This window comes from Saccopteryx leptura, chromosome 1 (assembly GCF_036850995.1).
Source record: "Saccopteryx leptura isolate mSacLep1 chromosome 1, mSacLep1_pri_phased_curated, whole genome shotgun sequence".
In the NCBI taxonomy this organism is placed as follows: Eukaryota; Metazoa; Chordata; class Mammalia; order Chiroptera; family Emballonuridae; genus Saccopteryx; species Saccopteryx leptura.
Window position 1 is genome coordinate 14810807 of NC_089503.1, and position 21022 is coordinate 14831828.

General features: G+C 46.5%; 5 protein-coding genes across 9 annotated transcripts in view; 1 reads left to right on the plus strand and 4 right to left on the minus strand.

The window, feature by feature from the left end:
- The window catches only part of CTNND1 (catenin delta 1), a 144662-nt gene that overhangs the window by 65394 nt on the left and 58246 nt on the right, over nucleotides 1-21022 (minus strand). The gene's annotated exons all lie outside the window — the stretch shown is intronic.
- On the minus strand, nucleotides 27-1974 carry SELENOH (selenoprotein H). The gene is made up of 4 exons (XM_066361497.1): nucleotides 1683-1974; nucleotides 1453-1598; nucleotides 1234-1364; nucleotides 27-239 (listed from the first exon to the last, which is right to left on the minus strand). Exons 1-3 carry the CDS (start codon nucleotides 1802-1804, stop codon nucleotides 1264-1266), a joined length of 369 nt encoding a protein of 122 aa, XP_066217594.1. The 5' UTR covers nucleotides 1805-1974; the 3' UTR covers nucleotides 27-239; nucleotides 1234-1263.
- Nucleotides 2500-10760, minus strand: TMX2 (thioredoxin related transmembrane protein 2). 2 transcript variants are annotated; one of them, XM_066361493.1, is made up of 8 exons: nucleotides 10527-10760; nucleotides 6146-6206; nucleotides 5789-5902; nucleotides 5443-5519; nucleotides 5098-5204; nucleotides 4640-4705; nucleotides 4419-4548; nucleotides 2500-3385 (listed from the first exon to the last, which is right to left on the minus strand). In XM_066361493.1, the coding sequence occupies exons 1-8, from the start codon at nucleotides 10713-10715 to the stop codon at nucleotides 3239-3241; spliced, it is 891 nt and encodes a 296-aa protein (XP_066217590.1). In that variant the 5' UTR covers nucleotides 10716-10760; the 3' UTR covers nucleotides 2500-3238. The 2 variants fall into 2 exon arrangements, with proteins under 2 accessions (XP_066217590.1, XP_066217591.1); XM_066361494.1 differs by lacking the exon at nucleotides 2500-3385 and having other exon boundaries at nucleotides 4651-4705.
- MED19 (mediator complex subunit 19) lies at nucleotides 11092-18994 on the plus strand. Its single transcript, XM_066361528.1, has 5 exons — nucleotides 11092-11374; nucleotides 16428-16684; nucleotides 16842-16938; nucleotides 17267-17361; nucleotides 17552-18994. Exons 1-5 carry the CDS (start codon nucleotides 11107-11109, stop codon nucleotides 17618-17620), a joined length of 786 nt encoding a protein of 261 aa, XP_066217625.1. The 5' UTR covers nucleotides 11092-11106; the 3' UTR covers nucleotides 17621-18994.
- Nucleotides 17909-21022, minus strand: part of ZDHHC5 (zinc finger DHHC-type palmitoyltransferase 5) — a 28097-nt gene continuing 24983 nt past the window's right edge. For all 4 annotated transcript variants that reach the window (XM_066361523.1, XM_066361525.1, XM_066361527.1 and 1 more), the window contains exon 12: nucleotides 17909-20431. In XM_066361523.1, the coding sequence (XP_066217620.1) occupies nucleotides 20266-20431 (166 nt within the window). In that variant the 3' untranslated portion in view covers nucleotides 17909-20265. The remainder of the gene's footprint in view (nucleotides 20432-21022) is intronic.

Consider the following 21022-nt stretch of genomic DNA (forward strand, 5'->3'; position numbering starts at 1 on the left):
AATCCTGTAAGACTGGCAGACATTCATCCCTTACCACAAAATTTAAATTTTACTTTATTACACCAATACTTTATTTCAACTTTTATTAAACAAAATCCAAGAACTTTTCAGTGCCTTACTAGAGGGTTGCCTCACAACTGAACCATCATTTCTGGAGGCGAAGAAATCAGCTTCAGGCACATGACTGAAGTTTGGCCATGTTCCGTCATAAATTCTCCAACATCAACAGAGACAGAAGGCTGTGAACATGAGAGAAAAATACGTTAGAGAAGGAATCCAGGCATTCATACAGCCTAGGAAGACATGCTCCTCCACTCCTGAAACCAGACTCAGGAGAGATCCAAGATTGCCTCCTCCTCCCACATCTCAGCATCTCAAGTGCCTGACCACACGCCAAGTACTGGATGAAGCACTAGGGATGAAGACAAGGTCAAATCCAAGTGACCAAGAGTACAGTAAATAGTCTTACCACACGAGACCACTAGCAGACCATACTAGGAACACACACACACACACACACACACAAAGGGTAGGGGTAAGTATACAAAGTTGCACAAAGATTTTTGCCAATAAAAGGGGAATACACAAGCCATACAAATAAACACGTGTCAGTGGTATTTTTTTCTATTGATTTTTAGAAAGGAGGTAAAAGAAAGCATGAACTCGTGGTAGTTGCTTCCCATATGTGCCTTGACAGGGCAAGCCCAGGGTTTTGAACTGGCTACCTCAGCATTCCAGGTTGAGGCTTTATCCACTGTGCCACCACAAGCCAGGCATCAGTGATTTTAATACATAAATGAGGAAACAGGTGGGATTTACAATCACTTCAAAGAATCAAAACACTTGCCATTAGGGGTGTGGAAAATGAAATTTTAAACAAAACCGATACATACCCCCAGGGCTATAATTAACTGCATCTTCAAAGGACATAAGTTGCATTTCTATAAATCATTTATATTACCATCAATCCTAAGACTTAGCTCAAAGATGTTAAAATAAAACATGGAGTTAGCAAAAGGCACATTAGGTAGAAAATGGAAAAATAAAATTTTTTCCAGTTTTTCCTATCAGTAAAAAAGGGGAAAAGGTCTTCCCAAGAGAGGAACTACTGAGAACAGTTGGGTAATTTTAAAAGATAGCTCCTGTGTGAAATGCAGAGTAACAACAGTAAGGATTGCTTCGCAAAATAGACACACCAAGATCAACCCAATCCCTCCCTGGGCCCTTTCAGACCTCAGCATGAGGATTTCTGCCCAGACCGCCCTACGCAAGGTACTTCTTCAGCTTCTCCACCACCTCTTGCGGCTCAGGGAACTTGAGTTTGCGTGGGGGCCCCTTCTTAATACCAGTCCAGAGCTCTGCACCTGGGAAAAGGCCGAATGAAGCGAAGTGATTGTCCCCGCTGTGTGACACCAGCCCTTCCTCTCTTCCCAGACCCGGGCCCCCACTCACTGCTGCCGTCGGGGCGCAGCAGCATCACCTCGAAACTCCCCCTCCGGGGCTTGGTAGGATTCACCTTCACTGGAAGCTCCGGGGCCTCCAGGCGCAGCGCCTGGCTCAGGGCCGCGGCGTTGCGCCCGTACACGCGTCAACTCGTGCTATGGAGAGACCGAGATCAGAGACCTGGGCCCTTGGTGCGCGACACCATTGTCCCCCCTCTCCGTGACCCTCCAGGCCCTTACCAATGCTCGATAACGACAGTCGCCTCCTCCACTTCCTTCTGGCCGCCAGCCAGCTTCTCCTGCTTCTCGGCTGCCGCGGCCACCGCCGCCTCGGCCTTTCGCTTCCTCCCGCGGGAAGCCATGGCGCCTGGAGCCGGGCCCGGAACCTAGCCGAGGGCGGCCACGGGGCAGTGGACAAGCCCTCACCGAGCTCTAAGCCGCAGGCCAAGAGCTCCGCTCCCAGAACAAATCCTCTCCCAAGTAGCGGAAAGCGCGGCGCGGGCGCACGTGGTCGGGAGGCGGGACCTCCGGGCACAGCCACTCTGCACGCTGGCGGGGGAGGAGATACCGCGACTACCAAACCTAACCACCTGCGCCTTGGGGTGGGCGCAGCGGGGACGGCGATGAGGTAGCTCTAAAAACAAGCTTGGCTTCACCTTTTTCTGCAACCGCACGACCGGTTACATAGTGTTCATTAAGAACTAGACCCCGTCTTTAAAACCTCCTTTCTCCGACTCGCGGCCCAGCTCGAGAAGCTAACGACGTGCAGTCCATACTCGGGATTTACGGAACCTGGCTTTCCTCAGCTTCCCACCTCCCCCAATCCTGGGCACCAATGACTGACATTTGGTGAAGCTAATGAGAATGGCCTTTGAGATTAGTAAATTAGGCAATTCCTTTGCAAGTGCCTAGTTTTTTTTGTTTGTTTAAGAGAGGAGAGAAACATCTTACTGTTCCACCCATTCACGCACCCACTGGTTGACTCCCTTAAGGATCCCAACCAAAGGAGCCACCTGGAAAGGGCGTTGTCTGGCTTTTTAATACTCAAACACAGGGGCACAATCAAAAGGAAATCCCAACCTCTTTATTATGGAAAACCATCAACTGGGTGTGGGCGAGTAGGTAAGAGGGCAGGGCGAGTGAAACCCCATTCCTGCTCAGGGGCTTTCTCCTTCCAGCTGCCACCACACAAGGGAAGGTCTTAAACTTCTATTCCCCTCCTCCCAACCTCCGTAGAAGAGATTACTGAATACTATCTTCAATGAGAAAACTGGTTAAAGGTTTGTCCCTTGGGACCATGACAGGTTTATAATTTTTAATGAAGGCCACAGACCAAGCCAGAAGGGCCTTAAGAAGCAAGGGTCTTTGAGGAGAAAATTTTAGTGCAGACTGTATCCCAGCACCCAGCATCTTGTTAGGGTTCGATCTACTGTAAGTAGTCTGGATAGGTGCACTAAGGAATACTGAACCCACAGCATGGTGACGTGCGAGTGGACGGCAGCCCTTGACACACTGACCTAAGCTTGGAGGGAAGGCATTTCCTCCTCCATTACACGAGCTGTCTGTCTTCCTCCAGTGAAACAGCTGGCCACAGGAGTGGCCTTCCTGGAGTGTGCCTGTCAATTCCCTGAATGCCTCTTTAAAATCAGAAGCAGCACCCTGCCCCACCCAGGCACAGCCAAACAGGGAAAACTTAAATAAAAGGCGAGGCCTCAGGAAAGGCTGTGGTTACAGAAGGGGCAGGGCTTCGCAGGTGCCTGGCACAGACAGGAGAAGCAGCTCTAACAGGCAGGAACCTATTGGTCCTTCTTGCTCTCCCCATCTGGCCCTGCTGTGGGGGCAGGGGCCACAGAATGCTCCTCGGGAATATTATCTCCAGTCTTCCGTTGCTTCTTGGCCCGCTGATACAGTTCATTCAAGCTGAATTCTCGGATCACATTCTCCTGCACAAAAGAGATACACACGTCAGGGTCAGGAGGGAAAGTCCAGAGCCTGGAAAGTAAGAAGAACTTAGGCACAGTCTAGGAAAAGAGGAAGAAAAGGAAAGACATCACCTCTAACCTAAATCTCTTCTATGGATACGTTGGGCAAATGAGTTTGTAAAATTTGTTTTTTGAGTTTGCTCACTTTATTGTTTAAAATGGCACTGGGCAGCACCAGGTATGTGACCTGTGAAATTGCAAATTACCTTCCTGCTTGGGAAGGGCCACTGTCATGCTAATGTGTGCTGGAGGAGAGGTTTTGTCGCCAGAAAAGTTTTAAAAGGAAGGAGGAGGAGGAGAAGCAGAGAGAAGGCATTTTTGCAGAGTGGGAGTAGAAAGAGAAGGTGTGCAGATGGGGAAGCTGAGGGGCTTTGCAAGCTCCACTGAGACTGGTGGGGCCTTTGATTCTAGGAGAACCCGGAAAAGATTCTCCTGGTTGTAGAACCGGTGAATGCATCAGTGGCTTTGGGAGCCCCGGGTGTTGGCTCGTAAGCCGGTGCAAGTCTTCAGGCCTGCCATTTTTTGGCTCCACTGTTTCTTTACCGTCTGCCTGCATCTAATGGGAACCTGCACCTGCATGGTCACAATGGCGAAAACTACCGGCCATACATTGTACCTAAAAAGTCAACTAATACTTAAGTACCTATTATGTACCAAGAATTATAGCTACACTATTTAAGGTAATCTGCAAACAAACCCTGTGAGAAAGGTGTTCCTGTCTCCAATTGACTGCTAAGGGACCTAAGGCCTACATACTATAGATATAGGACCTTTGTGACTGAACCTTCACTAATAATTCCTCAGGACTAGTAGGTCTGGTACCTGGTAGAAGCATAATATAAACTTGCTGAGTGAATATAAATTTAGTTCACACTCTCAAAACTTCTGGGCAAGTGACAGAACTAGGAATTGAACCCAGGTTCAAAGCCCACCCACTGTTCCACACCCTTCTCCAAACCACTGTTCCCAATCACTTGCGCACTCTTTTCTGTACCTCAGAGAAAGTCCAAGAAACAGCTCGTCCTTTCTTGTCGATCTGTGGCCGCCGCATGACTTCCTTGCCACCTTGGAACAGGATGAGTGTAGGGAGCTGCTTGGTGAGGGGAGATGTGCTCACCTTGTACCTGCAGAGCCCAGAAAGCACTCTGTAAATGATCTGGACACATCACTCCAAGTGGTTCCCAGTCTAGACCCTCTGCCCAGGCCCTTACATACCGGGTGCTAACATCAGTGTAGCGGCCAACGTCCACCTTCCCAAAATGTAGCCCTGTACAATTGTACCTGAGAAGAATGTATTATTTATTTTATTTTTAAAATTCTTTTAAAAATTATTTATTCAGTTTAGAGGAGACAGGGAGAGATAGAGACAGAGAGAGAGAGAAGGGGGGAGGAGCAGGAGGCATCAACTCCTATATGTGTCTTGACCAGACAAGCCCAGGGTTTTGAACCAGTGACCTCAGCATTACGGTCGATGCTTGATCCACTGCGCCACCGCAGGTCAGGCAAAGAATGTATTATTTAACATAGTGAAAGAAGAGAATGGATCAAGGAAAGTGAAAGTACAGCTATTGGAGGGGGCGCCTTTGGCTGCAATATGCAAAAACAAGGCCAAAAAGAACCAGAAGGAAGGGACGTCCTCTCAGTTCCATCATCCCCCCCTTTGCACTACTCACTTGAGGGAGAGATCAGCGTAGATTGGAGCAAACGATTGGCAGTCATTAGACCAATTGGCAAAGAACTCCACAATCCAAGTGACCTTCTTGTTCCTCTCCAGCTCTTCCTGCCACACACAGGGAGGAAACAGTGAGCTGGAACACACAGGCTCCTAGGACAGTTCAGATCTTAACATCTAGTTCCTCATCGGGACTTCCCCTCTCCGCCTCCCCCAGCTCCGAGGATGAACCACAGTGCCCTTGACTTCCATTCTGAAGCACAGTTGCTCCTCCTAGTGATCAGGGTGCACAACTACAAATTACCCATAAGGGACCCAAGAAACAGGAGGGAGGCTGAGCACTCACATCAATGGTTTTATCGTTGAAGTACTTGATGTACTCAGGGCCCATGTACAGGGGAGGTTTACACGTCATCAGGAATACTAAACAGAAAAAAAAGATGTTGGAGGAAACACATAAGGCCTTGGGCAAGGATATACTTTCAAACCAACTCAAAGACTTCAAGGACCAAAGAACCACTTTGTGGACATATACAGACCACTGACACATTGCCTTCCTGTTAAAATAAGGTCTCAGTAGCTTCTTATGGTCTGAGCACACACACAACTAATTAGGAGCAGATATGGAAGAAGCGTATGGAGAAACTGCTTTGGGATTTGGTCCCCACAACCAGGTTTTATAGTCTCCTTACCAACGCAGAGTATGATGTAAAGCAGGCCCAGGCGAATATCCAGGCGGAAGAAAAGAATTGCATTGGCCACTTTACTAAACATGAAGATGTTGCCTACATGTTGCTCCACAGTGACTGAAACACAAAGAGTTTACAGGTCAGGCTGGGCTGCATGCTCCTCTATCCCATGCTGTGTCCCCCTTCCTGGAGTACTTTGAAATGGGAGAGGGGGAGGGGGATAAAAATCCAAGATCAAATTCAGTATTGCATGGAATGCAGGACTAGTACGATTATTGATGCCCCTCTAGTAACAGGAATGAAGACACTTCTGGGGGCTCAGGCCTACCCTCGGCAAACAGAGAAACAGGCTCAACTCACTGGACCTGCGATTCTTCATCATCACAATGGCACTGAGAAACATCAGGATCTCTACTTCTCTCTGCAACAGAATCAAAGTGGCAGGAATACCATCATCAGTGATCATCTGTGTGGGTAAAGGAGCCAACTATGAACAAAAGCCAACAGAGATCCAAACAGGGAATAGTAACAATAAGTAACTGGAGTCGGCTAAGCTACAGTGGGAAAAACACCAATCAGAAAATTGAGGTCTGGCACTGGCTGGTTGCTCAATGGATAGAGTGTCGGCCTGGCCTATGGATGTCCCGGGTTCAATTCCCAGTCAGTGCATGCAGGAGAAGTGACCATCTGCTTCTCCACCCCCACTTCTCTCCCTCTTTTTCTCCCACAGCCAGTGGGCTCAATTGGTTCAAGTGTGGCCCCAGGCGCTGAGAATGGCTCAGTTGCCGAGTGTGTCACACTGAGGTACTAAAAATAGCTCGGTAATTGGGCACTGGCTCTAGATGGGGTTGCCAGGCAGATCCTGGGAGGGGTGTATGCAGGAGTCTGTCTCACTATCTCCCCTCCTCTCACCTAAATAAAGAAAATCAAGGTTCAAATTCTACCCCTGCCACAACCTGACTGGTGCCTTTCAGCAACTCAACTGCTGGGCTTTGCCTTCCTCCACTGAACATCTATTTCAAAATGCTATTGTGAAGATTAAATGATAATGAAATAAGAGTTGCATAAAATATGATATGGCATAAAACAGATATTACAACCAACTCAGTGTGACTCTGGTAAAATGTACTTTTTCCAGGGAGATTTTCTAGTATTCCATTCATACAATATATGATTATTCCAACAGTTTGGTTTTGCTTAAGACATTCCTCTTCACCCATTATTCAGTGATAATCCATGCACCTGTAATATAATTTGAGAGCTGCAGGTGTTTCAGAGCTCTCAAAGGCCCTTTACAGTATCCTTGGATTATAGTTTGCACATTCTAGAATGTAAGCTCCACATCAGTACAATGAGGCAGACAATAAACATGAACCAGACAGACATATAATAAACATGACAAAGAAACAAACTAGCTAATTTGAAAGAGTAAAAACTGCAATGAAGAACAAGGACCATGTGAGAGAAAGCACCGGAGGAGAACAGGTATAGACCAGATGGTCTGAGCCTTCCACACTTTTTTATAACACAGGGACAAATCATTATGTCAGACAGAAACAATCAACTGTGATTTACAGCTAGAGCTTAGGAGTCTAGGTTTTTAGCCTCAATTTCTAAAATAAAGTAACTTACTGGATTTAGAAATGGCCATATGAAGTGGGGGCTAGGGCAGATGACAGATCATACTAAATACAGTGTGCCCGTAAAGTCATGGTGCACTTTTGACCATCACAGGAAAGCAACAAAAGATGATAGAAATGTGATATCTGCACCAAATAAAAGGAAAACTCTCCCAGTTTCATACCTATTCAGTGTGGTTCGATGTGGGCTCATGCACAGATTTTTTAGGGCTCCTTAGGTAGCTATCCTGTATAGCCTCTACAGACTCGTCACTGACTGATGGCCTACCAGAACAGGGTTTCTCCACCAAACTGCCAGTTTCCTTCAACTGCTTATCCCACCGAGTAATGTTATTCCTATGTGGTGGCGCTTCGTTATAAACGCGCCGATATTCACGTTGCACTTTGGTCACAAATTCGAATTTAGCGAGCCACAGAACACACTGAACTTTCCTCTGTACCGTTCACATCTCGACTGGCATGGCCGTGGGCTCCTCCGCTGAAAACACGGTGTTATGTCAACATCTACACATGCTGCCACATCATCCTACAGAAACTGGGAGGGTTTTGCTTTTATTTGGTGCAGATTTCACATTTCTATCATCTTTTGTTGCTTTCCTGTGACCGGTCAAAAGTGCACCATGACTTTACGGACACACTGTATTATACCTAAGAAATGAGGAAGAGTTTTCCCGAATGACACTGGATTACAATTGAGACAACTGTGGAAAGATGGATTTAAAGAGGAAACTGGTGAAACCAAAGAAAGAAGTAAAAGAAATACTCTCTAAAGGCAGAAAATGACTCTACAGCAAAAACTAGCCACCTATGCTCCACACCTTACTTCCTTTTCTTTCTGGGCATATGGCAACTAGATCTCGTCTGCTTGCATCAAGGTAGAATCATGGTGTGACGAGCACTCCTGAATGGAATGAGCAGATGTGCCATGTGCACAGGCAGCCAGAAAGGGTGTGTTCTTGCGTTCCAGGTTTCTTTCTTCACCTGCTAGCTGGCTGGCTGACGGTGGGATGACCTCAAGGCCATAATTTGACGACAGTATAGGTTCCAGACTAAATATATGAAGCAGAGTTCCTTTGATTGTTCTGCTTGTGTGTTCACTGTTTATTTTTTCTTTAAGATTTTACTTATTGCCTGACCTGTGGTGGCACAGTGGATAAAGCATCGACCTGGAAATGCTGAGGTCACTGGTTCGAAACCCTGGGCTTGCCTGGTCAAGGCACATATGGGAGTTGATGCTTCCTGCTCCTCCCCCCCTTCTCTCTCTATCTCTCTCTCCTTTCTAAAATGAATAAATAAAATAAAAATAAAATTAAAAAAAAAAAAAAAAAGATTTTACTTATTGACTTTAGAGAGAGCAGAGAAAGAAAAGTAGTGGGGGAGGAGCAGGAAGCATCAACTCCCACATGTGCCTTGACCAGACAAGCCCCGGGTTTCGAACCAGTGACCTCAGTGTTCCAGGTTGATATTTTGACCACTGTGCCACCACAGGACAGGTCGAAATAGATTTCTTTACCATGTATTTTTTACAATTCCTTTTCGATAGGTGGCATAACAATGTTATTCATTTTATCATTCTCAGGATGAAGCATAGTTTCTAGCATATGGTGTGCTCTCTGGAACTGAACTGAATTAAGAACATACAAAAAAAAAGGAAAGGCCCATATACATTCAAAAGAAAATGACCCAACCTGACCTGTGGTGGCACAGTGGATAACTCATCGACCTGGAATGCTGACATCACTGGTACAAAACCCCAGGCTTGCCCAGTCAAGGGACGTACGAGAAGCAACTACTATGAGTTGATGCTTTCTGCTCCTCCCCTCTTCCTTTTCTCTCTCTCTCTCTTCTCTCTAAAATCAGTAATTTTTTAAAGAGAAAAGCCCTGGCCAGTTTACTTAGTGGATAGAGTATTGGTCCAGCATGCCAATGGCCCAGGTTTGATTTCCAGTCAGGGCACACATGAGAAGTGACCACCTGCTTCTCTTCTTCTCCCTCTCCCCCTTCGCTCTCTTTCCCTCTCGCAGTGAGTAGTTCTGTTGATTTGAGCATTGGTCCTAGATGGGGTTGCTGGGTGGATCATGGTCCAGGCACATGCAGTAGTCTATCTATCTCCATTCCTTTCACTTGAAAAAAAGAGATATCTCTCTTGCTGATATAATAGCCAAAAGAAATAAAAAAGACTCGAAGAAAGGTGAGCATAAAGGACATATAAAAGGAGTCACTTTAACCAAGCTGCTAAAATTAACATCCTGAAGGTTGAGGCACGAGGAAAGAACTACTTTCTTGTTTGAACTAGCCTGGAAACAAGCTTTTTGTACTTGCCAGTCCTGTATCAGTGCCTGGATATACATCTGAACCTCCCGATAACACTCTAATAACCTCCTAAAGGACTCACTATGCAGGCCACCTGATTATTCCCTGAAGGACTCACGTGTACATCCCCCTGACATCCATCATCCCGAGCAGGGGACATGACCAGATCTCGTAGTGCCCATTTTCCAGACCACCAGGCATCCATCATTCTGAGTACCTGACATCTGACAGGACACCATCCTGGATCAATTATAGGGCTAAGAATACAGGACTGATAATTCTCAAAATGTACTTCTTACTATAAGAACTTCTACCAGCTGTGTTTCTAGTTTGCAAACGTTAAGACCCTTGAATAAATCTTACTTGTCGAAGAAAAAAAAAAAAGGGTGATAAAAATGTGTAGGTATTATGGCGAGGAGCGTGATTTCAAATCCTAGTTGTGTGACCTTGGACAAGTCTCCCAATCTCGCGGAGATCAGTTTCTTCACCAATAAAAGGGGAACACTACTACTTGTCTTGTTTAATGAAATAAGCAACACTGTTAAAGACTGAACACACATGCGTCGAGTTTGGGTAGAGCTGTTGTGCAGGCTAACCTGCTCTTTCCCCATCTTAATTAAACACGAAGAGGTTTCGGCTCGATGACAGTCCAGGCCCTATACTCTAACGGTAAGTACATTACAGGCTCGGAAGCTCGGCCGTTCTCCAAAAGCTGAACCTCGGGTCCCCCGGATGCAACCTCGGGGACAGGAACCGTCAAGGTCGCGGGGTCCTAAGGGGTCGCTCACCCAGTCAAAGTCACACGGATTGCCGTCTTCGCGTTGGGTGGGGAGAGTGTGACACAGTGGGGGTAGCTTCCTCACGACTAGGAAGGCAGCAGAGAGCAGGGCTGACAGTAGGTAGTAAGGTCTGGCCAGCCATCGTGAAAGGCGCGGCACCGAATACACCAAAGCAATCAAAGGTGCCAAGACCGCCATCTTCCCGCCCCGGCAGCTCTCCGGCGTTGGTAGGTCTCGCCCCGCCTCCCCCACCAATGAGACTTCTATTGGGCTGAGTCTTGGATGCACCGCCTCTTTACCCGGAGGTAGATCTCTGATTGGACACTACGGTAGGGAGAGATTAGAAAAGGGATATGATACTTTATTGGTCAATCTAGCTGTCGCTTTTTTTTACCTAAGTCATTTTATTGGGTATACGACTGCGATTAATGTAGACAACAGAATATTTAATAAGGTTAAATAGTATTTCCTGGAAGTACTCATGAAGCGACGAAAGCAGTCGCCGGAAAAAGATAGGCGGGCTCTTGAGGAACCCAATGGCAAATGGCTCATGGAGGAAGAGGGCGGTACACCGGGAAACGATCGTCCAATGAAAATCACCAGCGCCAGACACCGGGACAGCGCCGGGGCAGAAGGAAAGATGGAGAATTTCACGGCGCTGTTCGGAGCTCAGGCTGACCCACCACCGCCCCCAAGCGCACTCGGCTTTGGACCAGGAAAACCTCCACCTCCGCCGCCCCCTCCTCCAGGCGGGGGACCCGGCACGGCTCCGCCCCCCTCCGCGGCCACGGCCCCTGCCGGTGCCGACAAGTCAGCAGCTGGTTGTGGCCCCTTCTACCTAATGCGGGAACTGCCAGGTGGGTACGAGGCCTGGCCGAAGCCAGCCAATCAGATCATAACGAGGGGTGGTGGTGGGCGTGGTTCTTAACCGGCTGGCGTAGGCGCAAGGTAACCTCGGCAACCCATGCCAGGACCTCGCAAGACCTCTGTGTAACAAGTTTGAGGCGGTGGATATCAGGAGTCGTTTTGGACATGGTAAGGCTCCAAAATGCCTTTCAGTTTATCCCAAGGCCCACTGAGGGAAATAATGTATAGTACTTTGAAGTTCACAATGCAGTTATATATATAATAGAACTCAACACGTAGAACAGTCCCCTGAGATAGGCATTGTTATCTGCATTTTGCAGTTGAAAAAAACCAAAGCATAGAGAGGTTGGCTTTCCTTTGGCTAGTTACCTATTCTGATTGTACCTATATATATCAATCAGTTTACAGATATTGAATATCTGTTATGGGCAAATGCTTAGTGTATAGGAAGAAGGGGGAGGACATATGGATTAGCAAATACCCTTGCTTTTAAGGAGTTTATTTTACTTAGGAATGCACATTATGTGGTTTAAGGATAGTGACCATATTTCTTCTCAAGGCCAATCTGTAACGTTGTCATGCATCAGTTAAGAACTACATGATTATACAGTGATGGAAAGTGATTTGACTTTGAGTGATGTGTACACAGCATAATGAACCATTTAAATGCTATAGAAATGATTACTTGGAACCTATGTACTCTTATTGATCAATATCACCTCTTTAAATGTAATTTTTTAAGTAAAAATTTTTTAAAAAGAACTACATGGCCTGACTAGGTGGTGGTGCAGTGGATAGAGTATCAGACTGGGATGCAGAGGACACAGGTTCAAAACCCCAAGGTCGCCTACTTGAGCACCGGCTCATCTGGTTTGAGCACAGCTAACCAGCTTGAACCCAAGGTCGCTGGCTAATGCAAGTGGTCACTTGGTCTGCTATAGCTCCCGGGTCAAGGCACATATGAGAAAGTAATCAATGAACAACTAAGGTGCTGCAGGGAAGAATTGATGCTTCTCATCTCTCTCCTGTCTGTCTGTCCCTCTGTGTCCCTCTCTCTGTTTGTCACAAAAACAAGAAAACTACATGGTGTTTTTCAAAATGTTACTCAAATTACAGCAAGGATATGTAAGTTGTAACTTGAGCTGGACCTTGATGAATTTATATTGCTGAAGAATGTTAGGAAGAATTTTCCTATAATAGGTCAGTTTTCCTACAAGAATTGACCCTGGTCAGTGGCTTAGTGGCTAGAGTGTGGGCCCTGCATATGGACACCCAAGTTTGATTCCTGGTCAGGGCACATAGGAGAAACGACCATCTGCTTCTCCCTCCACTTCCCTCTTCCCCTCCTCTCCCTCTTCTCCCTTAGCCAGTGACTTGATTGGTCTGAGCATGGTCCCAGGTGCTGAGGATAGCTCTATTGGAGTGCATCAGCCATAGGCACTAAAAATCGCTCGGAACTCCAGCATTGGCCCCAGATGGGGTTGCCCTATGGACGGGGTAGGGTACATGCAGGAGTCTGCCTCACTGTCTCCCCTCTCTTACCTAAAATAAATAAATTAAATAAAATAAAAGGAAACAGCCTGACCTGTGGTGGCGCAGTGGATAAAGCGTCGACCTGGAAATGCTGAGGTCGCCGGTTCGAAACCCTGGGCTTGCCTGGTCAAGGCACATATGGGAGTTGATGCTTCCAGCTCCTCCTCCCCTTCTCTCTCTCTGTCTCTCCCCTCTCTCTCTCTGTCTCTCCCTTTCCTCTCTAAAAATGAATAAATAAAATTTTAAAAATAATAAAAAATAAAAGGAAACACTATGAAGGGAGTTTTTTTCAGGAGATGATGAAGACCCATTAGGATGGATCAGAAATTTTGCATAGGGGACTGGTATTTGAGTAGGTCCCAAAGCTAAGTTACAGTAAAATGTGTTTAACTCTGAGTCCAGTCAGGAATTTGAGCTTTATCCTTAGGGTAATAGGAAATAATTGAGATTTTGGAACTGGGAAGTACTGCTTCTCAAAGTATCTGTAGAATGGGGGGCAAAACCATGTATTGAAATAGGGAAACTGTGAGGTGGGGGAGATTTGCAGTTTTAAAAGAATATAGTATCTGCATGGGATTGACTAAGAAGAAGTTGGACGATTAGTTTTCAGGAGAGGAGTCAGGGCTGGGGAGAGATTTATAAATCATCTTCATAGAACCGATAGTCAAAAAGTTGGATGGACTCTTTAGGTTAGAGTTCAGAAAAAGCACAGTGTCTTTTCACCTGATCCTTGAGCACAAATAAGCACCTGGAAGGAGGAGAGCCAGCAAAGGGGGGATAAAATCAGGGTAGTATAATGGCAGGAGGCAGTGCCGAGTTATGAGGAGAGGTACTGTGGCACTGTGCCTCCTGCCGTTCACAGTAGACCACTCTTCTTTCTGAGATGTTTGACATGAGAAAGCAAGGAGAAGAATAGGGTAAGGCCTAAAAGTATGGAGGAAAAATACCTTGTTCGTTGACTATTATTGAGCATCAGATATGTGGACTTTGGACTTTGGGGCACCAGACCTCCATGAATGAACAAAATACTGTCTCTGCCTTGAAGGAGCTCACAGTTTAGAACCTGAGTTTTTCCAAGTGAATGATTATAAACAAGCCACTTCCTTTATTTATTTATTCATTGTAGAGGAGGGGAGAAAGAGAAAGAAAGAGGGGAGGAACAGGAAGTATCAACTCATATGTGCCTTGATTGGGCAAGCCCAGGGTTTTGAACTAGTGACCTCACTGTTCCAGGTCAATGCTTTATCCACTGCGCCACCACAGGTCAGGCTAAACAAGCCACTTCTGTCATTTGTACCTGTGTTCATCATAACTAAATGAAGTTGTAGGATAGATATTGCCCCCCCCCCCCCCCCCCGCCACTGGATCCTTATGAAATTACTAATAAGTTTGTATTCTTTGGAACAAAGTCAACCATGCAATAGTTATAATAATAATGCCTTACATTTATATAGTATATGTCAGTATATTTCATCTGTATCTTGAAAAAAATCAGGGTACTTAAGATAGTTATTACCATACTCAATGTATAAGAAGGTGAGGCACAAAGGACAGCTAGAGTTAGAATTTTAGTTTCCCAACTTCTAATCCAACATTTCTCTCTAGGTGAAGTTATTATGGTTATTAAAAGGAGTAAAGATGGTGATAACAAAAGTCAGGTAGCAGGAGCTAGAAAAAGCTAGCTGTTTTCCCATGTAAAGGTGATTAGTGCTTCTTCTTGTTAGGAAAAACAAAACAGAAAAAGGAAGCCACTGGGTCATATTTGGCCCTTACTTGCTTGTAGCTGAGCTGTGAGGTCATACTGTCCTGGTCGTGTTGGGGAGTGGGATTGCTCACCAGCCGTTTGGGGAAAGCGCTCAGAGCGGAGGTTAGCGCAGAGTGAGTCTCATGGAAGTTACCATTCTGGTGAGTACATGAAAGGAGTGTCTCCTTTGTTGGGATATAGTGTTTGTCTCTGCTGTCTGGATTTTTGCCTATTTTTTCCCCATTCCAACCTACTATTTTATAGTTTTGGTGTTTATAATGTTGTTTACTTTTGTTCTTTAAAAAAAATTTTTTTAATTGTTTTATAATTCTCCCTTAAAAGACTCCTTATTTAGGCTAAAATACAGTTCTCCACTTTTCCTCTGGGTCAGTGACTTAAAAAGACATTCCCTGCTCTGTTTCTTCTCTCCTTTTTTAAAAAAATATTTCATTTTTTACATTAATGAGTTGATTTTTTTTTAAATTTATTTTATTTTATTTTATTTTACAGAGAAAGAGAGTCAGAGAGAGGGATAGACAGGAACAGACAGACAGGAACAGAGAGATGAGAAGCATCAATCATTAGTTTTTCATTGCGTGTTGTGACACCTTAGTTGTTCATTGATTACCTTCTCATATGTGCCTTGACCGCGGGCCTTCAGCAGACCGAGTAACCCCTCGCTCAAGCTGGCGACCTCGGGGTCTCGAACCTGGGTCTTCCGCATCCCAGTCCGACGCTCTATCCACTGTGCCACTGCCCGGTCAGGCTGAGTTGATTTTTTAATTGAGTTTAGTGAGAGAGTGAGGAGGGGAGAGAGAGACAGGAACATGGATCTGGTCCTGTATGTGCCCTGGCCAGGGGATCAAACCAGCAACCTTTCTGCTTCCGGATCATGCTCTAACCACCGGAGCCATCTACTCTGTTTCTCCTTATAATTATGTTAAGTACACTTGAATATTTATTTATTTCTTTATTTAGCAATAGAGGGGTGCCGGGGCACAGACAGGAAGGGAGATGAGAAGCATCAACTCACGGTTGTGGCACTTTAGTTGTTCATCGATGACTTGAGCCAGTGACCCCTTGCTCAAGCCAGAGACCTTGGGCTCAAGCCAGCGACCATGCGGTCACATTTATGAGCCCACACTCAAGTCAGCAACCCCACGCTCAAGCTGCATGCCTGCACTCAAACCAAATGAGCCCACACTCAAGTTGGCGACCTTAGTGTTTCAAACTTGGGTCCTCAGCATCCCAGGCTGATGCTCTATCCACTGTCTGGTCAGGCTGAATTCTTTGCAAGGTTCATATGAAAGCATACTGAAAAGTATAAAGTATTATATAAATGTAAGGTAGTATCAGTATAAATATTGTGACTTTTTTTTTTTTTTGACAGAGTCAGAGAGAGGGACAGTTAGGGACAGACAGGAAGGGAGAGAAATGAGAAGCATCAGTTCTTCATTGCAGCACCTAGTTGTTCATTGATTGCATTCTCATATGTGCTTTGACTGGGGGGCTACAGTGGAGCAAGTGACCCCTTACTCAAGCCAGTGACCTTTGGGCTCAAGCCAGCGACTATGGGATCATGTCTATGATCCCACGCTCAAGCTAGCGACCCCGCACTCAAGCTGGTGAGTCTGCGCTCAAGCCATCGACTTCGGTTTTGAACCTGGGTCCTCTGCATCCCAGTCCAATACTCTAGCCACTGCACCTGCCAACTGGTCAGGCTTGTGTGGCTTTTAAAAATATTTTATTCTTCCTGTGTCGTCTAGGTAGCACCGAGCTGACAGGCAGCACCAACCTGATCACACACTACAACCTGGAACATGCTTATAATAAATTCTGTGGGAAGAAGGTGAAGGAGAAGCTAAGTAACTTCCTGCCTGACCTGCCGGGGATGATTGACCTGCCAGGTTCCCATGATAACAGCAGCCTCCGCTCCCTCATTGAAAAGCCCCCTATTCTTGGTGGCTCTTTCAATCCGATCACAGGGACTATGCTGGCTGGCTTCCGCCTCCACACCGGCCCGGTGAGTCCCCTCTTGGGGAGGAAGGAGACAACTGGGGGGCCTGAAAAGCATGGAGGTAGTTTTCCTGTCCAGATCTGTTCCTTCCCAACTGACTGAGCAGGCAGGACAGACCCTGGGAGCTCCCTGACTCACCTGGACCTTCCTTTGCTTCCCTCAGTTGCCGGAGCAGTGTCGTCTGATGCACATTCAGCCTCCCAAGAAGAAGAACAAGCACAAGCACAAACAGAGCCGGACCCAGGACCCTGTGCCCCCAGGTGAGCGGCAGTGCTGTTCAGAGGCAGAAACCCCATGTTCTGGATCTGCTCAGCTTTCCTCAGTCAACATCCCAGTTAAGTTCCTTACGGAGCCCTCAGCTCCCAAATTCTGAAGGAAGAAATTGACATACTGGGATCTCCTGGGCTAGTAGGGCCTTGGGGTGGGGACCTTGGCAGCGCCTCTGTATCCTCTCTGGTCATTTGAACAGAAACAGCTGCGCTTACTAGCGTTCTAACTGTAGTTCTAACTGCAGTTCTACTGCAGTTCTAACATGAGGGAATTTGGAGCTCTTCATGTAGCTGATAGGTGTCTAATGTCTTCCTTCAGAAACGCCATCTGATTCAGATCACAAGAAGAAGAAAAAGAAAAAAGAGGAAGATCCTGAACGGAAAAGGAAGAAGAAAGAGAAGAAGAAAAAGAAGGTAAGGTGGTGGCCTATTGTCGCAGTCTTGTGAGCATCCCTGTGTCTCACTCCTGTTCTGGGTCGAGTCCTTGGCTGCAGGTCGACCCAACACTGAAAGCCCAGGGCAGGTCGCAGTGTTTCCTGTACAGCCCTGGTCAAGGCCAAAGCTGCTTCCTAGGTGTTGTCTTCCCCTTCCTTTGTCTTCCCAGAACCGACACAGTCCAGACCACCCAGGTATGGGCAGTTCTCAGGCCAGCAGCAGCAGCAGCCTCCGCTAACGTGGCCACGAGACCCTGCCAGGTGACTTTTCCTGCTGGACTGAACCGCTGCCGAAGATGCCCGCCTGGCCCGTGGGCACTGCCCAGGAGCACCTCCTGCACGGGAACAGAAGCCAGCCACCTGTGCTGGTAGAGTAACGCATTATGAGAAGGGCCATGCCTTTGTGAGGCTCAGCCCAGCTTTCTCGTGGACATCTCTTCCTCTCCTGGGAAGCTTGCTTTTCATCTCTTTTGTACAGTTTGTCTGACTTAGGACCTTATACTATTTGTTAGGGTTTTTCTTTAAAAAAAAAAAAAATCGTATATATCAAACTGGTTAAAGTATGGCAGCCTGTTACGAGGTAAGTGCCTTTCTGTGAGTCAGGGTTCCGGCCGAGGCATACTGAGACCTGAGAGGGATCTGGGTCTTGTATTACATGATCTCATCACTAAGGCAGGGAGCAACCAAAGTGAGATTGGGGAACATGGTCCAGCAGTTAGGCAGAGCTGTTCCATTTCCTCAGCAGACACCACCTCGTCCACAGCGCTGAGAACCAGACGCCGGGATGACTTTCAGGCTCCACTGGAAGAGCTGATCCAGTTGGGGCTCAGCTGTATTCTAGGTCAATTTTGTGTCAAAACAGAATAGCCAAAAGAAAAAGCACCCACAGTCATTCGACAGGTTGATGGTTGATGCTTGGTCAAGGCCATGATTTTTCGGAGTATCTGGCAAGGAAAGGTAAATTTTCAATCTGCCTTATTCATAGCTCAAGACAATTAAAGTATGTGGTTGGCATGAAAACAATTCAGAGCTTCTAAGACAGCAACAAAAAGGTAGCCTAAGCTACCAAAATGTAAAATTAAGTCCCTCAGTCTTTGCAGCAGGCCAGGTAACTTAGAAAATGTATTCTGACTTGAAGCTAAATTTGACAGAAGTTAAAATCTGTTGCTGTGAGCCAAGGTTGTTCCTAATCAGTAGGTGGAAATCCTCTCATTTAGCTCCAGTTTTCATCTAGGATTTCAGAGCAAAAGTTTATACACTTAAGTTATAGACAGTGACAATAAAGGGTGTGGCCAGTTCTCTGAGATTTCCTGTCTAAGGATACCTATTAAAATTAGGGCACAGCCTTTTGCTTTCACAACAGAAAATAAGAGATCAAACTGAACTGCCACCCATACGTACAGTTGACCTTAACCCGGTTTTCCTACTCTGGTCGCCCATTGTCTCCCCTTTGGCTACATCCACAATGCACTAGACTTTCCGGAGACAGTTCTGTGCTAAGGAACAAGTTTGGCACAAATCAGGAGTGGCCTGAGCTTCAAGGTGACAAGCTTTAGTTGTTGCAAACAATTGTTTTCAGGAATTTTCTAATTAAATCACTGGAAAAAACAAAACAGGCCCTGCTGTTCTAAGGGGCTCTTTTCCCTCTGGAGCTGCCTGAAGATGGGTCAGGACCCGAGAAGCACAGGGGTTCTTTGTAGCTCCCGCCAGAGTCACCCTACCTTAACCAGACAAAACAACACAAGTCGGGGGGCTGGTTAGATCAGGGTTTCTTTTTATTCCTTGTTGCTTTAAAATGGCTAATCAGAATAAAAAATAAAAGGGCCTCAATCTAGAGGCTGGGGTCTCCCCTGTTTAGAGGTTAGAACCCAGGTATCCCCTCTACCCAGCACCATACTGAGGTGGGCTGAGGGGGAACCCCCAAGGGACAATCGGAGGGCCCAGGCCTGCCACTCCTCCTCTCTACCCCGTTTTTGGCATGATGAAAAATATTGCTTTTTGTATTCTTCTCTCCAGGCCTTGGATTTAAAAATGTTAACTATGGGAGATGGGCAAAGGCTTTGAGGGGCTAGTTGAAGAAGCCCACCCTAACTCTTTGCCCCAAGAAGAGGGGATTATCCAATTGTTTGTGAAGGTTGGCCAAGCTCTTTTCCTGATCTCCCCACCACCACCACTGTCATGGAGCTGTGACCCCTTTCCTGGGGAAACTAAGTGCCAATGAGCCTAGAAAACTAGCTCTCCTCTCCCTCCTCTGACCAAGACCTCAAACTCGCCGCTACAGCTTCTTTCCTGACCACTCAGCACCAACAACGGGGTGCTGTTTTCTTAATTGGTAACGGACAGAGGGAACCCTGGGGAAAAGGAAGACTTCTACCCACATCTCCCCTCTTTTCCTGCTGGTCTGAGGAACGGGAAGAGTAAGATCCCACTTCTTAAACAGATCCCTCCCTCATTTTCCCATCCCAGGATAGATATATAATTTCTTTGATATTTATAATATATATATATGTACACACACACACCTGGCAACGCAGAAGAGGAAAAAAATAGAATCCGTAACAATAATAAAAAAAATTATTTCTGGTTTAAAAATGATCTGGTTCCCTCCAGGGCGAGCAATTGCACAAATGTCCACTGAGTCTGGTCCAGGGGTCAAGGAAGGGAAGGTCTTAAAAGGTAAAGGGGGTTGCTACCCCAGTCTCAGGGCCCCAACTCCGACTCCCCAGCCCCACTGCACTTTATAAAATGCTCCTCATCCTCTCGGAATCGGCGGTGTAAAAACTGTCCATGCAGGGGAGGGGAGCCCCTCGCGGAAAGGAAGGTGGCCACCTGGGGGCCCTTTGGTGTAGGCGCAGAGGTGTGGGTGAGGGGAGGTGCTGCAGGCTCACACTGAGATCTCATAGGTGGTGCCACCGACTCCTGACACCTTCTTGACTCCTCCCCTGCTGGGGCTACTGAGAGGTGGCTGGCCCGGGCCCGGGGATGCTGAGCCTAGACTCTTGGGCTGTCCGTTGGATTTGCTGTAAGCGGTCTTGAGCTGTACTTCATCTCTGGGGAGAAAGGAGGAGAGGTGTCAGAGAGTAGAATCAAAAACAGAAAAGGGAGACAGTTAAAAAAGTTCAAAGAAAAGTAAGTCATGTACTTTTCTACATACATACTTTCTAGTGTGAACAATTAAATGGTTTGTACTTAGTACACATATAGTTTTGGTTTTTTTTAACAGGGAAAGAGACAGGAAGGGAGATGAGAAACGTCAACTCATAGTTTACTGATTGCTGTTTCATATTTCTTGATGGGGGGCGGTCTCCAGCAGAGCCAGTGACATTTGGCCTCAAGCCAGCGACCATGTGGTCATGTGTGATCCCACACTCAAGCAGGCAAACCCCATGCCCAAGCCAGATAAGCCTGCGCTCAAGTCGGCAACCTCAGGATTGTGAACCTGGGTCGCCAGCGTCCCAGGCCGACACTATCTACTGCGCCACCGCCTGGTCAGGCGCATATATACTTTCCCGAACATTCCCTTGTTTTATTGTTACAGGCCTGATTCCCTCTTTGTTCCTTTCTCTTCAATAGCAGCTATTGTGTATATTTATACTCAGACAAGTAAATTACTTTCTAGAAGACAGGACTAAAGAAAAAGT